Source organism: Phaethon lepturus, unplaced genomic scaffold (assembly GCF_000687285.1).
Source record: "Phaethon lepturus isolate BGI_N335 unplaced genomic scaffold, ASM68728v1 scaffold17465, whole genome shotgun sequence".
NCBI classification, from domain to species: domain Eukaryota; kingdom Metazoa; phylum Chordata; class Aves; order Phaethontiformes; family Phaethontidae; genus Phaethon; species Phaethon lepturus.
Window position 1 is genome coordinate 32,650 of NW_010542871.1, and position 19,502 is coordinate 52,151.

The following is a 19,502-nucleotide window of genomic DNA, read 5'->3' on the forward strand; positions in this document are numbered from 1 at the left end:
GCCAAACACTTTTGAAAAACCATATCCCTTGCTTTTTGTTAAGATGTTGGACGGGGCTGCAGCACAGGTCTGCAGCAGCATCAACACAGTGGTTGCACCGGCTTTAGAACAAGCAGTATCAGAGCATTAAATGAAACTAAGTTTTGCAAAGATGGCTAAAGGAGAGGGAGTGATTTTGGAAACTTTTTAGGCCCAGGCAAAGGTCCTGCTCCCTATAACACACACTCCACACACTTAGCAGCCTGCAAGGCTGGAATTCTAATACTGAGCAACACTGACTTAATTGAAAACCCATCCCCAAGAGAAAAAAAACCACAGTTAGTGTGACACTAGCTTCAACCACAAGGCTGCAAACCTATGAAAGTTTAATAGCCACAAATCCTTATCAGAGCTTCTTCACTGCCCGGTAAGTCAAAACCAAACCTTTGAACCTATGGATTTCTGTGACTGAATGGAGGGCAAAAGGTCAAGAAGGGGAAAATACCTTTCTCCCCTAGTACAATTACACTGTCTATAGAACTCATTGCATTTTGCCCTGCTAGTCTTAAATTAAAGTTTATTTTCAAATCTTCATCACAAGTATCTTCACACCTGCCTGACCCTAATACTGGATCCTATTACTGCCCAGTTTTGAATCACAGAACTCATTCACACTCATGATCCAAGCCGATTTCCATATCATTGCCATCCAACACTGGCTTTGCAAACCAGTCTGGGTGCAGCTTGTTTATTTTTTTATGTTTACAATTTTAACCTGCTGCATAGCATTAATTGAAAGAGGACAAAGCACATCACTCTTTGCAAAGATGCACAGACACTCTGCCATATTTTATTTGGCTGTGGGGTACTTTTTTGCTAATCCATAAAGCATGGCTTTTCCAAAACACACATGCGAACACCACTATCTCCCTGTGAAATTCACTGGCACAGCCTGGATTACATCAGGCAATTTCTAGAACAAAAGAAGGATTCCTATCCATTATAAAGAGCGATCAGCATTTCCTACCACAGGACCCCAATTTCGTCAGCTTATAGTTTTGCCAAACCTTAAGTGTCTATGCTTCTATAATCTGATCTTTTTTCTGTCTAACGGATAAAAGGTTTCGGAAGAACTTCAAAAATAGCACTTCAATTACTTCTAAGAATGAAAAAGGGAAAAGTATGGTATTCTGCCCAGGTTAAATTTCTGGTGGCTTAATCTGAAATCCTCTCATACTCCGGTGTTTAGAGCAGGGACCTGAAAGAAAGCGCGGCTCCATTTCAGGCACGTGCCTTTTGTCTTAGCCAGCTATGAGTGGATTTTTTTGGTTACATTATTAGCCTTCAAAAGCCTGCATTTCACACGTCCAGTAGAGATGAGAGGGCTGAGCAGCTAAATCCTTCAAAGCCTGCAACCACAAAAAGCCTACTCACATGCTTCCCGCAGCTCACGTGTGACCAGACAACGCGCAAACCATCCACAGAGCATCCTCCCCGCTCCTGTGGGGCCCACACATGCCCGCAATGCCTTTCTGCTGTCCCCTCAGAGCCAATGGCCTCCGGCCCCGCTTCACAGGACATCACCTGGAACTGCGGGTACGACCAGGAACCAGAGTAAAAATCAGGGACCTGTGTTTCCTTTGCTCTCAAGAAAGCTTTTCCTACCTTCACTGCACTCACTGGCACAGTACAGATGAAGCCAGGGAACGACTTTGCAGGAGAAGGAGGAGCCTGCAGAAGAATGTTTTAACAGCAGATGGGAATGGTTTGGTTTAGGATATGATCTGGTTATCCGTTTCAGAGGAACTGGACCTACTGGCAGCAGCCGATTGGAGCAGGAGACACCAGAGAAAAGGCAAGGCCCGTGCAGTGGCAGGGAATGCCTGCGCATGTGGAGACCCCGGAGAAGCTATGCCTTTGAGAGGATGGCAGCCTGTGGAGGGACCCCATGCTGGAGCCATGGAAAAAAAAGAGCAACAAACAAGGAGTGGCAGAAAAAGGAAAACACCCCACACTGACCCCCATGATGGAGTATAACGTGTGGGGAGTGGACTAGAGACTGGCAAGGAGGGAGAAAATGTCCCTGGAGGGAAGTTGATGTGTCTTCCCAAGCATGTAACTGTTTGTCATCGTTTCTCAATACCAGAATCGGTAATAAGAAGTTTATCTTGATTGGCAATAAATTAAGTGAAATTTAATGACTCGAGAGTGTTTTCCCCTGCAACATTAAGTCATAAAACTCTGCTAGAACCCCCTCAATCTTAGGGCTGGAGCAGGCAGTTGCTGTTGCCAGCTATGCTGCTGTGTCCAGCAGCAGAAGCTTGTGGGCTAGATCTCTGGGCAAGACCATGATGGTGCTCCTACCTTATTCAATTCATACTAAAGAAATAGGTGTGACACTGCCATCGTAAAAGATGCTAAATTGTAAAGTCAACCACTCAAAATTTAGGAAATCTCAGAATTAAAGTTTGCTCAGTGATGGTTATGTACCATGTGTATGTCTTTCACAGGCTATTAGAGGTGGGAATTTGGTTTCATGCATTGCAGATTTTGGAAGTCATACTGTGAAACAAAATGAATGTATAGTGTTGAAAAAATCAAAACCTCGAGAAGTAGGATTATGCTTTTTCTCTGTAGAAAAATGTTTTTAAGTTAGACCTCTAGTTTTATCTTACTGTTTGCATTCATTGACAAAAAGCACACTGTTACATCACAGGTAACTAACCTGTATTAGTAATCCCACTGTGTGCAGACAGTCAAGACATGCACTGTATCTTTTATTGCAAAGGTAAATTAGGTGAGGTCAACCTCAAGGTGGAGGCTTCAAATTCACCACCTTGTAAGAGCTACAAGTACCTACACATCAGCACATTTATCACCCCCTTCTAAAGAAGGGAGGGTTGATACCACTGAACTACCTGAACCCAAACCAACATGTCAGAAAGTAAAAATTGAGGCTTCAGACTCAGCTGGCTGCAAAGCATGGCCTGCACACTTCAGCACATCTTCTGATCCACCAGACTAAAGTGCATGCATGGATGCACGCACAGCCTGCTCCTCTATTCCCACAGCACCTTTCAACAAAAGTTCACTTTCAGTTCCATCCTCAGTATCATCCCAAAGGGAACGATGCCCAATCTGGAGCCAGAACCAGCTTGGCATATCCCATTCAAAATTAAAAGGGAGAAACATAAGCCCACTGAAAGCTCACAGCACCCAAAGTCCCCCCAAATCTCCTGGAAACTCTCACAGCTCCTTTTTAAATGAGTTCTCTCACTGTGGTGGTAAATACAGAAAAGAATAAAAATGAGTTTTGCTTTGGTTCACTGGGGCTGCAGGCTGTTGGTATAATAAAGATTTATGCATGGAGAAACAACAATCCCAAAGCAAAGCATTCATGTAAAACTCCATTAAAAAAAGATTAATCTGACCTTGTAGAGATAGATGCTTTACCATACTACTTGTCAAATAGTGGAATGCAACCTAGTAGAGGTTCACTGGAGAGGTACCGACCACACAGCTTTTTATAATTACACCTGAAATAACCCCACAGCAATTCTGATGAGAAGAGAGGTAAGGTGACACCCTTCTGTCTAGCTACCACTGCTGATTTCCAGCCCTTAAGAAAACTAAGGCCAGTTTCTCAGCACTTACCTTCATATTCTATTCTTCTATAAAGCCCATGACTTTCCCACAGGTTCCCATTAAAGGAGCAGAGAAAAGCAAGCATGCAATTACTATCGAGTCTACCTCATAGCTATGCATCACCCTCCTGATGCCAGAAAGAGAAAAATCTATTAGAGAAGAAGAGGTCCCAACTTGCAACTCCATCCCCATTGGAGCAAGCTAACTGCTCTTGGCCTGCAGCAGCTCCCAGGATGAAGAGGGGAAAAAAAAAATAGAAGATTTGCAGGCAATCTTTCCTCTGTAACACCACCTGCAAGTTTGACACAGTCAAGTATTTTGCCTTTTAGTTAGGCTGGATTACCAAGGCCTCACTGATCAGCTTTAATTTCAGCATGACATTCCACTTCCTAATTAATAAGCAACTCAGGAGAAATTACAAAGTATTCATTGATCTTCCAAGAGAACTCTAACTTCATAGCCTGGCAGGGATTTTAATTTGTCTGCCTGGTCCTAACGTGTACATATGTAACTTTGGTCTTCAACAATAGTCCAGCTCTGGTTGCTAGAAGATTGAGTCTCTTAGATTCACAGAAACATATAGGTTGACAATGACCTCTGAGGATCACCTGGTCCAACCCCTTGCTAAAAGCACAGTCAACTAGATGAAGCCATGCAGAGCTGTGCCCAGTTACCTTCTGAGCATCTCCAAGGATGAAGATGGACAGCCATCCACAGCCTCACTGGACACCTTTTTCCAATACTTGACCATCTTTATGATAACAAATATATTCCCTATCTCTAATTGGAATTTCCCTTGTTGTAACTTGTGTCTCTTACCTCTTGTCCGATCCCTGTGAATCCTTCCAAAAGCTGTATTTTCTTTAGACTCTACCATAAGGTACCTGAAGACAGGAATAAAATTTCCTCCTTGCTTTAATTTCTTATGACAGAACAAACCCAGTTCTCTCAGTCTGTCCTTGCACATCACGTGCCCCATAATCATCATGGTGGCCCTGCCACTGGATTCCTTCCCTTCTTGTATGTACATGTCTCTTCTAGTGGGGAGCCCCAAACTGGGCTAAGCACCGCAGATGTAGCCTTATCTTATTCTGGAAGATGTTATTTTTATTCAGTGTCAAGAAATGTAAAGGAATGTGGGGCTTGGTATGGCCCACAACTACCCAATTATTACATTTATCTTTTTATTCTGATTTTAAAAAAAAGGCACGTATTAAAGTGCAGGCTCTCCACACATTTGAAAAATCCCTGCTTGTTCTGATCAAAAGGAGAAAGTCTTCTATTTTTGAGTTGAAAGGAGGATTATCTGATTGTGTTTCTGTGCTTTAGGCCTAAACTATCTGCCAAGAAGAAAATTTTTTTATTGATTTTTAGATTATAATTTGATATGAACAGAACTACTATCAAAAATTACATCACATTCTGCACATAACCTTCTCTCCAGGGACGGCATCTTCTGAATATATACTGAAAGTGTAAACAGTATGTCTCTTTTTTGAATAAGTGAAGTCAAACCTTTACTTACAAATTCAGAGCTCCATTAAAGTCAAAAGAACTTAATGGATTTTATAGCAGCTACACTTTACCAAGCTGCCTGAAAATGGAGAACAGCTTTCCTTGAATTTAATATGCTTTGTAATTTTCCTGTTCTCTTATCATAAATTATATTATTTATATTAAAATAATATTGACAAGACTGAGTGGAGCTGCCTCATTACTATGGTTGGCATTGGCAAAATCTTATGTCTTCCCTGCAGAAGTGTAGCATCCCCATGCCTAACCAAATTAAACACAGATGCATCAACAAACTTAAATGCATAAAGTCAAGCACCAAACACTGTCAGAGGTCCTGAATGCTCTAAACTATTGCCAAATGTACTGCATATTCCACACTTAGGAAAAAATCAAGCCATTTATTAAAAGTCAAAAATCAATTCAAGAATTCCCACTGAGGTACTAGAAAACAGAACTCCAGGTGCTGGAGGACAAGCTGCTCTTTATAGGGACCCTGTACCTGCTTTCATGTACCAATGCTTGCCAATGTTGGCTCTGGCTTCCTAAGCACAGCAACACAAAGATCATCTCCAAGCATTTCAAAAGGTTTCCCAGAATAACTTTTTTTATTACATACTGGTACAGGCCTCCACAGAATGAAAACTGAAAGGGTTATAGATTTTACCAGCACTCAAAAAAAGAAAAAAAAAATTGAAACTTCCTTCCGCTTTTGAAAGTGAAAGTGTTTAATGTATCGTTAGTTCTCACAAGAAGTTTGATTTAACATAATTCCCCAAAGGCATTTTGATCTGATATATTAATAGGGAGTAGGAACATTATGAAAGGCTCCCTTAGTTTTTAAAAGTTTTCTTTGATTTTCTTTTCCAAGGAACTGAGCAAGGAGAGGAGAACAGAAGCAAAAGTGCAATGGGAATTGTACTTGAATCTTAGAAATTACTTCTTCTGGAGCCTGGAAGACTTGTACAGAAAGAGACAAGAGCAGCAAAAGAGAAATGACAGGACAGTGCTCAGAGAGTAACAATAACTGGGATTACAGTCAATAAAAGCCCAGTGTATTGATCTACCACATGAACTTCACAACAAAAGGGAAAGGGCAGCTTGCTTCCATCAATTGCCACCACAGTGGATTCTGATTCTACATCTCAGTACCAAAGCTTTTGCTGACACTCTTTGAATTGTCCTGTTAGTTCCATACCATTGCTCCTACTTACCGCCATTTGTAGCACCATGCATGCTTCCTTTTTGCCCATAGTATTTAGAGTCCTCAAATATTTGTAGACTTATGTCCCATCTGAGCCCTCTCTCTGACATGCTGTGTATATTTAGCTCTTCTAATACTTCCTTGGAAGTAAATCTCTTTAGTCTCCTGATCTTTTTTTTTCCAGCATAAAATGATAAGTTTGCTCATAAACTGTAAAAAGGCAATAATATATTTAAGCAAACTTACGAACAGAAACTCCATTATGAAAACGGCATGTATCTAAATTTGGTTCATCAGCTATTATTCTCTAAAAGCTTCAACAGTTAATTCATTGTGATTGTGACAAAGTCGTGCATGCTTTATGCCTGCTGGATATATACTACAGCTCTGTTTATGTTTGGACTATATTTTTTATGAACATGCAAAAACTCCTGCTGATCAGCAAGGCTCAGGGAAATCTGCAGTAATTATTTCTGGGAAGATATACAACATATGCAGTTTTAACACATTAACAGTGTTTCATTTTAGTCTCATTACTGCTTTCAGTTGGAATCATTCAGTCTTACTGCATTAGTAAGCGAGAGTTGAGAGACTTGACATTCCCAGACTACATGTCATAGGATATTAACTGGCATTTTGTGGCGTTTCTACTAACTTTCTATCTTCTCCAATAACTGACTCAAAAACCAATGGAGTGTCATCAAATATTAACCAGGTATCACTCTCACATCACAACAGTAGGCCCATTTAACAGATCACAATTTATTACTCCTTAGCACAAATAAAGGTCTCGTTGGCCTTTGACTGTCTTTAAGGGTGTTTAATCGCTTCTGTAAACATAATGCAAAGGTGTGACATGATCTGGTGTCAATCTTTACCCTAGTCAAGACAGAAACTCATCCTACTTGTGAAGTACTATGCGGCTGAAGAAGAACTAAAACATTAGACTAGCTCTTAGAAGTCTCTGTGCCACCCCATTAATAACAAAGCAGTTGCCTGAGTCTAACATAGCTAATGGAAATAGCAAATACAACTACAAGGCTCTGGCTAGGGGTTAATTCAGTATTCCCCATCTATCGCAAAGACACGCAAAGTTAATTAGTGTCTAAACCTACACCTTTTACTCGGACTTTTACATCACCTGGGTGCTTAGTAAATGGAGCTTCTTCCCTGAATCTACCATCCCCAGGATATTTCTTGTCATCTGCAGCTCCAGCATGAAATGAGATCAGACAGCTCAGTGCCCTGAGAGGAAGAGGAGAGCAGCAGCGAGTGCTCCCCACACAGCCTGGCTGGGGACCGAGCGAGTCAGCAGGGCTGGCTTCACACTCATGTTCACACCGAACATCTGGCTGACCCCAAGTGCTAGGCAAACTGACAGAAGGTCCCCCAAGATAAGAGCAAATGTCATGACCATGCTGCTCGGCTGATTTACAATGAGCTGAAGGGGAAAAAAAATTCCTCTGAAATTCTGCAATTGTCCCTTTACACATATTTGCAAACCCTGAGCTAAGCTTGCAATCGGACCTCAATTCCTAATTATAACAACTGAAAATTTCTCTTATTTCTAAGAGTCTCAAAACAGCATCTGGAAACTGCACTGCCTGTTTAAGTGAAGGAAACTGTGAGAAGCAGATGGTTAAGAAGAGAAAAAAGACAAGGTAGAGTATTTTGTCTGTGTTTAAATTCTACTGCTGGTTTTCTCCCCAATTTTCTGTTCCCAAATGTGCTACACAGAGGCTGCTGCATCAGATGCACATGGGTCAGTCTTGCAGTAGTTTAAAAAATGAACAATTTCGAGTAGTTTGAAAAATGAACAAAAAAATGAACAAATGAACTCTGGTTTAGGTGAGCCAAACCAGAATTAGGTTTGGCTCACCTAATTCTGCCTTTTAGCTGGTAATATTCTCCTACTGGGGAACTGAAATGTCTATAGCATCAAATCAGCTCTGGCTATATCTTGTGTAGGCATCACTGATTTACACAAGCTAGCTTCCACTTTACCTCTAGAGTTACATTTTGTCTGAGGTTCAGGTAATTCTAATCCTTAAAGAAAAAAGCCAATGTTGTTCTTTAATTTAAGCAGCAGTGTTAAGGTGGCTAAACTAGCAAATGAATGATTGGGAATATAAGCACACATGCTGCTTTGGTAAGCCTATGGCTTTCTATCTGAGGAGATAATTTTATTGTTAGGAAAAAAAAAAAAATCAAATGTTATGCTCAAAAGTGACATTACTATCTGGGCGGGCAAGGAGCACACAGGTTACCTGTCCTTTACGTTCAAAATTAGAGCAAATCTGTTGCCTACCAGATCTTGCAAGTGACCCTACGTCTGTAGCAAAAGTCCATCAAAATCAGCAGAGGTCAGTCTTACAGATCAGGAAATGAACACGTCTGTCCGGAGACTGCAAGCTCTGGCAGAAAACAGGCTTCCTTAGAAGTGTTTTCCTGACCAGCATTTAGTCTTATTCTCTGCTCTTCCACCGTGAGGTTCATTGGGTTGCTTAATTGTCCTGGTAATTTGACATGCAGTGAGGTATCTCTGACCCACCCCAAACCCTTACAGACAGTAGTAGGGCAAGATGAGGAGGCTTGGTTTCTGAGTCCCCTTTTGAAATGGCTCAGAGTCAGGTTTCTTTTCAACAAATTCTGGCACGTGCAAGTTGGTTCAATGCCAAGACAAAAGATGGGGTGAAGGAAGGCTAAGTGATAGGGGATCTTGAGCCTGCGTAGACTGTCAGAGAAGCTGATGTTGCTAATACACAGCTAACAACTACTAGTGAATAGATTAATCAACCAGGAGTTAGGAACTCAGGAACAGCGATAGCCATTCAGACAAACAGATTAAGCCTTGATATAAATTAGTATAGCTCCACTGACTCCTGCTCATGGCACTGTCACACTGTTTGACTGCGATAAAGCAGCAGCTTGGCAATACAAAAAGGAATGGGGATGTTAGGACGAAGTTCTTCACTGAGAGGGTGGTCGGTCACTGAAACAGGCTCCCCAGGGAAGTGGTCAGGGCACCAAGCCTGTCAGAGTTCAAAGAGTATCTAAATGACACTCTTAGTCATACGGTTTAATTTTAGGTAGTCTTGTGAGGAGCAGGGAGTTGGACTCCTTATGAGTCCCTTTAAACTTGATATATTCTATGATTCTGTGATTCAAAGCATACCAGGCACTAGTGGCATCAGTCCAGATTAGAAAAAGAAATACTACCCTATGAGGCAAGCCCTTCCTACACATTTGAGCCTATGCTCAAGTCTAAAAACAGGAATGAAGGTAAACAGCTTTATTCTTTCTCTCCTCTGTTTCCAGGTTCTTTGATTAACTGCTACCAGTTAATGAAGAAGCTGAAGAAAAGAAGGGAGGAATGGGAGGACTTAGCTCCCATCCACTCCCGAGTTTCAGTATCGGCCAAGCAGAAGGACCTAAAAACTCAAATGCAATGAGGAGCAGATTCTTAATAATAAGGGAGAGGCAACAAAACCAGGGGAGTTTGGTGCTCAGTGCTTACAGTCCAAACAGGTTGCAAGTTAGGGCTTTCATATGCAACACAGCACTACACAGAGAAGCGTTATACCTAATGCTTTCGGCCTGTGTGTATGGCATCTTCCTGGTCTTTGCAAGTGAGCTTGCTGCTGTGGCTGCAGACACAGTTTCCCTGATTTTGCTACACAGATTGCTGAAAGAACACACGCTCATGTGCTAAGCTGGAATGAAAATCTACTGTTTGGTCTGTAGCATTAAATTACTGAGATGAAGTCATTCACAGGCTATTTCTTTCCCATTTAGCTGCTTTGAAATAAATTTCCTGTCACCAATGGAGTTTCAGCTGTCAGCTCTCTGATTGGATTCAGTGACACTACTGAAAACAGTAGGGTTTTTTAGTCTCCTTTTCTTCCCACTCATTAACTTTTTCCTTATTTTCTTTATTGCTATTTCATTTACAGATGAGCTGGCTGAAATTCAGAAAACTCTCAACAGCACAGTACAAAACATCACCAGCACTCATTTTCCCCTTGGACTATTCCATAAATAAGAGTCTTTTGATGTCTGGATAGTCATCCAGATACATATATAGAATCAGCTCTTTTCACAGCTGGTCTTGACCTAATATCAAAGTTTAATTCTGATCTTACTTATTCCAGCAACTGTGATGAACTCCTCGCTTATTAACATGAGGTTCTCATTAATTAAGTTAAGCTGAACACATAGATTTGTCTATTAAGGATTGTTTTTTTTCCCCTTCTCATTGATCATTGTTTCATCTTTTGCGCAAAAAGAAATCAGGCTTATCCACAAAATCAGGAATAAGGGGAAAGAGGGCGTATCTAAGCTGTCATCTTATTTATCTGATCCTTGATCTGATGGAACATACCCAACCTTAGCACTTTATAAGAAGGCAGCTAGGTTTGGGTAACCAGAGAAGAACCAGCATTTTGTCTGCTTCAAGCCCCTTCCCCTTTCTAATATATTCCTGTATGGGCAACACGTGGTGAAGAATCACCTACATCAACTTAAGGCCTTTTTAGGCCTTAAGGTCTACACAGGCAAGACTCACCCTCTCCTCTTTTGATCGGATTATTGGCCATGTTGCATATCCCAACCACGAGCAGAAAAATATGTTATTCGTATCATATCATTGAAGAAAAAAAATCCCAAAAACCCAACAGCTATGCATATGCGCTCTAACAACCAAATAGACATAAAAATCCTTCGTTCACAAAGGGCCTGATATTGGTTTTTACCAGTGATGATATGATTTCCTGGACCAAAAGTAAGTTCCTGTTTGCAAAAAATTTACATCAGAACATGTTTACATGCCCATTCTAGCAGCTTCTCTGAATGTCCTGTTTCCCATTTAACTGAAGGTAACGTTGCAATTGGGCTGATTGGCTCAGCTAGGACAGCCTGCAGTAGAATTCATGGAAACCAGCTAATTGTGCCCATTAGGCACTTTCAACAAAACAAAAATTGAGAACTAACTTTGCTTTGGGGTACTTATTTATCATTTGGACATAATACATATGATGAAAGAAGTCAAAATTTTCATCACTATTATGGAAACATGGACTAAATACTTCTTAAAGGTCATGGTAGCACACAGGACAGGTAGACATAGTCTTCTGTGATCAGAGAAAGAGACAAAGGCACTGAGTTGAGATTTCGACAATTTGGGCTTGCTTCATAGCTCTCCCACAATCTCCCAGTGCAACCTATGCAAGGCACTTAGTTTCACTGTGCTGCATCTCTCCATCTGTCTAATGAGGATAATAATACTTTCCATTTGTCTTATCCATTTAAATTGTAAGCTCTACTGGTCAGGGACCTCCTCTTACTAGGAGTTTTATGCAGAACAAGCATCCTGATCTCATGGGCTGCCTGCATGGGATACTGTAATACAGATAATAAATAACATAATCCATCATGATTTAAGGTCTAGAGACGAGATTTTTTACCTGGACTATCCATGGCATAATGACCTTTATCAGTGCAAGCATACAGATACAGATCTCTGCTAAACATATACGAAAGGCAGAGAAATCAGGCAATTCAGCTCCTCAAACATAGACCTTAAGCAATTAACCTAAAAAAACAATGTTTAAGTGATCCTTAAGTGTCTGTGTAAGTCAGCATTTGAATATGAAAGAGAAAAAAAATACTTAATCAGGCATAAATTTCTTTAGCATAGAGCAGTGGCATGTGCACATCTGCATACAGCACCTGCCTAAAGTCAGTGCTCTGATCAAGTCATCATAACTGATCGTGCTAGCGTGGCACAGCACACTGGTGCATCACCTTCTGCAAAGACCTGCCCTCAGCTGAAAGCATATGCACTGCAACAGAGTTAAGCACACTCAAGCTAAGCATCTTGCTAAAATTCACAAAGATGATGGATATGGCTAATAGCTCTGATGGACGTTAGAACTAGAACATATTTGCAAAGGGGAAGGGAACAAAAACAGATTCCTAATTTTGTTTCAAGGTAGTCTATAGAGATTCGCAGTACAGCTAGATCATCCTGCAGCACAGGATCAAATACCTATGGAAAAAAAAATTTAAAAATCAATGTAAGTCCATAAACTAACTTTCTCAAGTCAGACTCTTAGCTTATTACCTCTCTCACCTGTTCAGGACAGTGACATAACCCATCAGAACAAAGCTGCCATTTTCTAATTACAGCTGAGCTTGTAGCCAAGGGACCTCTGTTACACAATCCTGAACAGTAAGAATAGCAGAAATGTCAAAGGAATCTTACTGAAGCAAGAAAGCATTTTTCACCTGCTTCACTCATCAATTTGCATCTACATTCAGATGCAAGTTTATATACACCAGGTCATATACTTATTTCAAGAAATGATAGTTGCTCTGGTATCCCCATGGAAATTTAATGATGGAAAAGTTTATCTTCTTTCACATTGCAGCTGGAGCAAGTAAGAATCATTATAAATATCCATTCTTTGTTCATAGAGATCTTAGAATGACAGCCGCACAACTTGCCCCATGTGTGTATTTTTGCAGAATGCACAGGATGGTTGAGGTTTCCTTTTAAAGTTCTTTTTCCACACTCCTTTTTAGATGTTCATATTATCCTATTCCTCTGAATGCAGAGAAATAGGAATGGGCTTTTTTCTTTAGAGATTAATGAGGCATTGTTCTGGCCATATATTGCCACTGAGTAAAGAATACCTGCCATCTCCTTAGTTGGTGGACACCAGGTAAGTCCTTTCGAGTCAGTAAAATTGTGAAGCTTTAGGCTATCTAAACACTCTATTCAGAGAATTAATGTGGGTCATTCCTGACTATTGCATGCAGCTATGCAAAAATCTCATTTACAAATTAAACTCTACTTCTGCTTTTAACCTCCTTTCTCCATCTGTCCTCTGCTACTTAAAACACTTTGTCTGTCCTCCTTTCTTTCAAAAGTCATTGGCAAATGCCAGAGGTAAGCAATTATTATTGTTCACACCTAACATCACAGCAGCCTAATACCAAAGAGCTTACAGGTTTGCTCTGACAATGCAATACAAATGTCATATGTGGAGAACACAAAGATACAGGATCAGAGTCTCATCTGCTCTGCAACCTAGTGTATGAAATATAAATAGATCAAAATGTCCATTTGATACTGTTCATTTCTCATTCACTCAAACTCTTTAGGAAATCTCACCCCTTACCGCATCATCGAACAGTAGCACTATTCATAAGGCAAGATCATAAACAAACATTCTGCTGTGTCCAACACCACAGAAAATCCTGCTCCTCCAACGCAGGCGGGTTGAGCTAGTAGTTCTTCCTGTCCTGCTCCCTCCCCATCCATTTTAGGACCCCAGTGGTGCTCCATGCCTGCTGCAAAATTTCCAATGTCTTCCTCCAAACCACTCACCTCAATAACAACAGCACATCCTCCCAACTACATCCTTCCCCAGCTTGTAACTGCCACATCCTTTCCTCTTTCTTCTGCTTTTAGAAAGCAGAACAAGAGGTGCTCCTGTTGTGTGGGAGGCCTTTCCAGTCCTTGCAAGTTCTAGAGACTACCACCAACCTATCATTAGGACGGGATGCACTAGAGGAGATAACAGCAAGTGGAGGTCCAAATTGTTCTGGGTTAGAGCAGGCATGTCCATGTGGTCCATATGCTTATAATGCCATAAGTGTCTTCAAGGAGATCTTAAGGGCATGATTTCAGAGCAGGTGGTGACAAGAATACAGTACAAGTAGAGCATCTGGAGAACCAGACAACATTAGCATCATTTTTATTACTGTCCATGGTCATGTTTAACTCCCAGACTCTCTCTCACATTGTATCGAGAAGAGGAAAAGAGGAGGTCAGGAAGCCTGTTACTCAAGAGATACACAGAGATGTTCTGCTCAGTGGAGCAATATTTGATCTTGTATATGCAGATATATACCACTCCCACCACAACAGCATCCCTGGGTACTCTTCCAGCTTGGTTTATTCCACTTCCTTTTCTTTTTGTCCATTCCAAGCTTCACTTCATCAGACTACTGAATGCATATAGACTACTGAAACATGCAAGGGACACAATAGCCTAGTTTTTACTTCTTGCTTTCATTTTAATACTCCATTAACAGCTTTTCATTGCTCTTAAGCCTACCACAAACCTGTTTCAACTGCCTGCAGACCTTGTCTAACTCCTGTCCATCCCAGTTCCCTAAGCTTGTTTAGCACTTGCCTCTCTATTGATCTAGTGCTAGGGCTGGCCAAATATCAGGAGATAAGGGCAAATTAAGAGAATCGCATACATTATCCAGTGAATAGTACAACAGAATATACTATCCATACAATTAAATAGCCTCCATCAGCCCATCTTAAACATCTGTGTGGCCAGACTTCAGTTTCTCTGTCTGTGTACGATCAAAGCTCCTGTTTCCAAATGGAAGAAAAAGGTAGGAAAAGTTCTCTCAACCAAATGCTGCACAAGAGGATATGGTAGTGACATCACACATGATCAAGACAACCTATTCCATGAGTTGCTGTCACTTTTGTGGTAATACCTTCTGGAGACATAAATTACAGAATTTAGTTCAAAAAGCAATCTTAGCTACTGCCAGGAGCAAAGCCAGATGTTAAGTGGTGGCCTGGGAGATACAGAAAGGAGTATAAGGACTTGATCCTGCAATGACTGTTAAACACAATGTGCATCACATACACACAGGGTTGCCAATGTTTAGTAGCTTTCTCTTTACAACTTAGATGGTAAATCCTATCCCATCCCAGCTGCAACAGAACAGTCCTCTTAAAAAGCAGTAGAGAAGAGGCATTCTCAGGGATGTTTAACCAAAAAATTAGGTATTTTGGGAAGAGATTCTTATCATTTTGGCAGAACACAGCATTGGGAACACCTGTGAAATAAGAAAAAGATGAAAAGATGTAGCAACACACCACCCTAAGAACAGCCTTGATTTGATATCCAGCAACTTCTTTCATTCAGGCATTTATATTTTGCTATCTGCGTTACCTAGAAAAACAGGAGCTGGCCAAAACCAAATGCCCCAATCCTGAATTTACAAGCATTATTTCAAACACTAGTCAAATACAACCAGCCATGTGGGGAAAGGAAGACTAAGAGCAAAACACACATGATAAAATTTTGCTCCCAGAAACAGAAGCTCCTACCATCATCCTTTTCCCTTCCAAATAGATAGACTCAACAGAAAAACTCACAAGAGCTCAAAAATCTCACTGGTATTTAATGAGGGTAAGTAAGAACACATTGTGGAAAGTTACTCTAGAATAAACAAAAAGTGAATTCAGTGTAGACTAATGAAACTGTATTTCAGCCCTCTGTAGTTGGGCTTATTCAGAATTAAAGTAGCTCTAATCAGCTCTAATGTAACTCCATTTTTAAGAAAATTGAGTAAATAGAGGCCATACTGAATCCCTACAGAATGCAAATGCAAGGGCAGGCAGACAATGAAATGCTGGTACCAGATCAGACCAAGCTTCCCAATTCTTCCATGCAAAGAGTTCCTAAATACTTTTGTATTCCTTTGCATTACTTAACTTGATCCATCAAGCACAGTCCTTACATCATGCACTGAAGGGCATTAGGTTAGTCCTTACATTGTGCATTGAAGGGCATTAGATTCCGAGTATTGTGCAGTATGTGTTAGGAGAAGCAGTACCCCCAACCATTTGCATCTCCCTAAAAGGATGCCCGTCTAGGGTTGTCTGAGTATATATGCTCTAGCTGCAGCAATGATGGCTCATCAAGGGATACTTTGCCCTTGCCAAAAGGAGTGATGAGGGCTAACAAACCATACAAGATAGAAAGCTGAAACTCTTCTAATACTGAGGACTGACTGCCAGATCCTGACCTGATCCTGACACGCAAGACGACACTGCTCATTGCTGGTCACACATGAGCTAGGACTTTAATCAAAAAAGCACAAAATAGGTGATTTTGCATATATAGGCTATACCGTATATTTTTGCATATGTAAGCTATACCATTAGACTCAGTACCCTGTGGACTCCTGCTGCATTGGCATTGATGCTGTAATCCAGTAATTACATCTGGCTAGGCAGACACTTCCTCCACAAAGTGGGTATTTATAAGACTGTTAAAATTGTCAAGGAGTTTCAGCCTCAGATTCTGACTTCATCCTTCCCAATATAAGTTTCCACTCACAAAATTGCCTTAATTTCAATCTATGTTGTTCATTTTAGTTTCAAAGCCCTTACTAGCCCAGACTGACTAGTCCTGACTTTTACTAGTTAAAAATGAGCAGAAACAACTGATTAAGGCAGGGGTCTTGAAAGAGTCCTCTATTGAGGTTTGGAATCTCACAATCACTTAAAGATTTTTACAGGGTGAATTTTTCTTGGGGGCTGTGCATCTTGACTCATTCTGTAGTTTCCAGGGGAACAAAAAGAATACATGAGGAACAGCCTTTTACAAAGGAATCACCACTAAACCCCAGCTTCACTTCACTCTGAGGTTTGCTGAACCTTACAATGAAGTCCTGGACTTGAGCAGTAAGACCACCTCACTTCCTGGTGAACAGGACCCAAAATACACACTAACACCAACTACAGCAGACACTCACTATTTCTGAAGTTCAGTTTTGAGTGGCATCAAATTTGATAAAATACACTAGGGATGTGGCTCAAGGCTCCTGTTAAGTCACGGACAGCTGGCACCTTATTAATCTTTGATTTCACAGCAGTCTCTTTGTGCTGCGACCTTTGCTTCCTGACATCTCAGCCTTTTGAGAGTTAATGATTGGCAAAAATCAGCATTGCCAAATCTGAAGGATTAATTTCCAATTTAAAACAAAATCAACCTCTTTACAATGTTTCCTGCCTACATTTGATCTTTCTGCCCAGGACTTTAGATCATCAGTCCTGCCAGGGTAGACATTTGGAATAGATAGCTACCAAAGCTGAGTGAAAAGAATTCAAAGGTACACTGCAAAAGATGTCTTCGCAAGCCTCTCCCTCTTCTCTGAGGAGTTCAAGGAAACCTACACAACTGCTAACCTTTCTTGCAGGTCTCATCCTCCAAGGTCAGGTTAAAAGCATAGTCAGGAATGATCTAGCAGCTCCTTAGAGCTATCAAAGACCAATTCAAACATGGATCACATCTCATCCATGTCAAGTGAGCCACTTCTGTTGAAATACAGGACACTAACATGCATTGGAATAGCACCAGCAGCTTAAGACAGCAAACATTGCAACGGCATAGCGGCTTAATACTCACACTCAGCAGGAGGCACTTGTTTTCTTTGATGGCGCCTATGCAGCCCACGAAGCCAATGATCATGACAAACGTCCCCGTGACGATCAGTAGGTTGGCAGCTGACAGGGACGGGAAAGAAGAGGAGAGGGTGGCAAAGTTCCCTTGGGTAACAGCCAGCCAGATGCCTACTCCAAGGATTCCACAGCCTCCCAACTGGGAAAACAAAAAGAAACAACGGAACTCAGTTATCACATCCAAGCAACCCCAGATATTAATCCATAACAACATAGCAGTGGTAGAACTGCTCTGCTGGGGTAAACCCAGCAGTCACACCTAGTAAGAAAATCTCTCCCTATGGCACTTTCAGTAAGGAATACAAAGGAGAAAGAAAAAAAAATTATAGAGGGGGAACTCATCAGTAAGATGTAACACTCAAGAAAAAGACCCATATGTCCTAAATCCAAGACACAACTTCAGATATGAGGTCCCTTCATCCCTAGTGAAAAAGCAGACCCTGAGTAAAGAGGAAATTCCCAAAGACTCAGATCTCAAAAGGGATATCCTATTTAGGTACCTCAGAGAGCTGCCCAGAATGGCTGAAGCACTTTCAATCCCCTGTTCTTCCCATCCCAATACACTGTCTCCCATCCCTGGCACATGCCATAAACAAATCTTGCCAGAGCATCCCCCGGTAGGACACCTCACACCTCTTCTTAGTTAGTTCCTGCCCAAGGTCTAGCCTCCCTTGGAAACAAGAGAGCATTTAGAGTATAAAGGGGCCAGAGAAGGATATAGAATCCTCTCGTAACATTAAAAACCCAAACACATATTTACTCCTGATGTGGCCACTGGTTTGGTAATTCAATCCTCAGAAGAGGACTTGGCTGGTTTAGGAAAAGTTTGAGAGGGGAGCAGTAGTACAGGTTCCTCAGGCATGTGAGCAAGGAGAAGGGAGGATGCCCATGTAGGCAGCAGCAGCAGCAGCCACCACAAAAACCAGAGAGTTTACAATTATTATATACACAAGGAATTTTTAAAAAACACAAATATTTATAAGCATGCTGCTTATAATTGCAAGAAAGCCTGCAGATTTGTAACAATCTGAGTAAAGCTGAGCAATTAAACAGAATTACAAAAGGAGATTTTGCGTTTATTATACAGTTACACAGCAGAGCATCACTTAGGTTTCTTTCTTTCCTGGTCTCCCTTTAAAATATCCAATTTTTATTGAGTTTTATAATTGCACTTTATTATCCAAATCAATTAAAGGCTAGGAAAGAAATTGTGTTCATAGAGTAGTAAGCCAGACATAGGAGCATATCAATTAAATGTCTGCATAAAGTGGATGAACAGAAGGCAGCTCATGAACCAGGGAAGGAAAAAGACAGAGCTAATCCTGGGGCAGAGCTAAGCCTCAAAAACGAAACACAGAAGAGAAACACAAAAGCCAAAGCAATTTCTCAGTACTAATTCCTAAGGGTGCCTCTGCATGGCATTGAATGCCCCCTCAATAAGGGACATTAAAGGCAGTTGTGTCTCAAGGCAGGACTCCTCAGTCCCGTTGCAAACCAGTCTATTTTGTTCAGAACTAAGGAGCCAAACTATATCTCATTGTAATGTACCTCAGCTGCTTCAATCTGCATGTCTCCATTGAGAGAAGGCAGACTTTTCATGTACAGGCATCCCATATCACCATATTCACCCTTTCGCAAAGTACCCTCCACAAGCACCACGAAAGGGCAGTCCACGCCTTGACCATATACATTGGAAATACCTCCCCTCTATGCCCACTTACAGACCATGGTCTTTAACATGGTCTAAAATGATGGAAGAATAACCAGGGGAGAAGAGAAGGAAGCATACTTAAAGAAGGTAACTCATAGAAAATCATTTAGGGTAAATGAGGTTAAAAAAGCTATCAATATGACCCAAGGAAAAAAAGATTTGAAAAA

At 41.0% G+C, this 19,502-nt stretch overlaps 1 protein-coding gene across 1 annotated transcript in view; it reads right to left on the reverse strand.

The window, feature by feature from the left end:
• Window positions 1–19,238, reverse strand: part of LOC104621649 (tetraspanin-4-like) — a gene marked incomplete at its 3' end in the record, with an annotated part of 20,089 nt that extends 851 nt beyond the window's left edge. Inside the window, exons 1-2 of the mRNA XM_010288185.1 lie at window positions 19,173–19,238; window positions 17,572–17,763 (exon numbers count right to left, since the gene is read on the reverse strand). Of these exons, the coding sequence (XP_010286487.1) occupies window positions 17,572–17,763; window positions 19,173–19,238 (258 nt within the window). The remainder of the gene's footprint in view (window positions 1–17,571; window positions 17,764–19,172) is intronic.
• Between the last annotated feature and the right edge of the window lie 264 nt (window positions 19,239–19,502).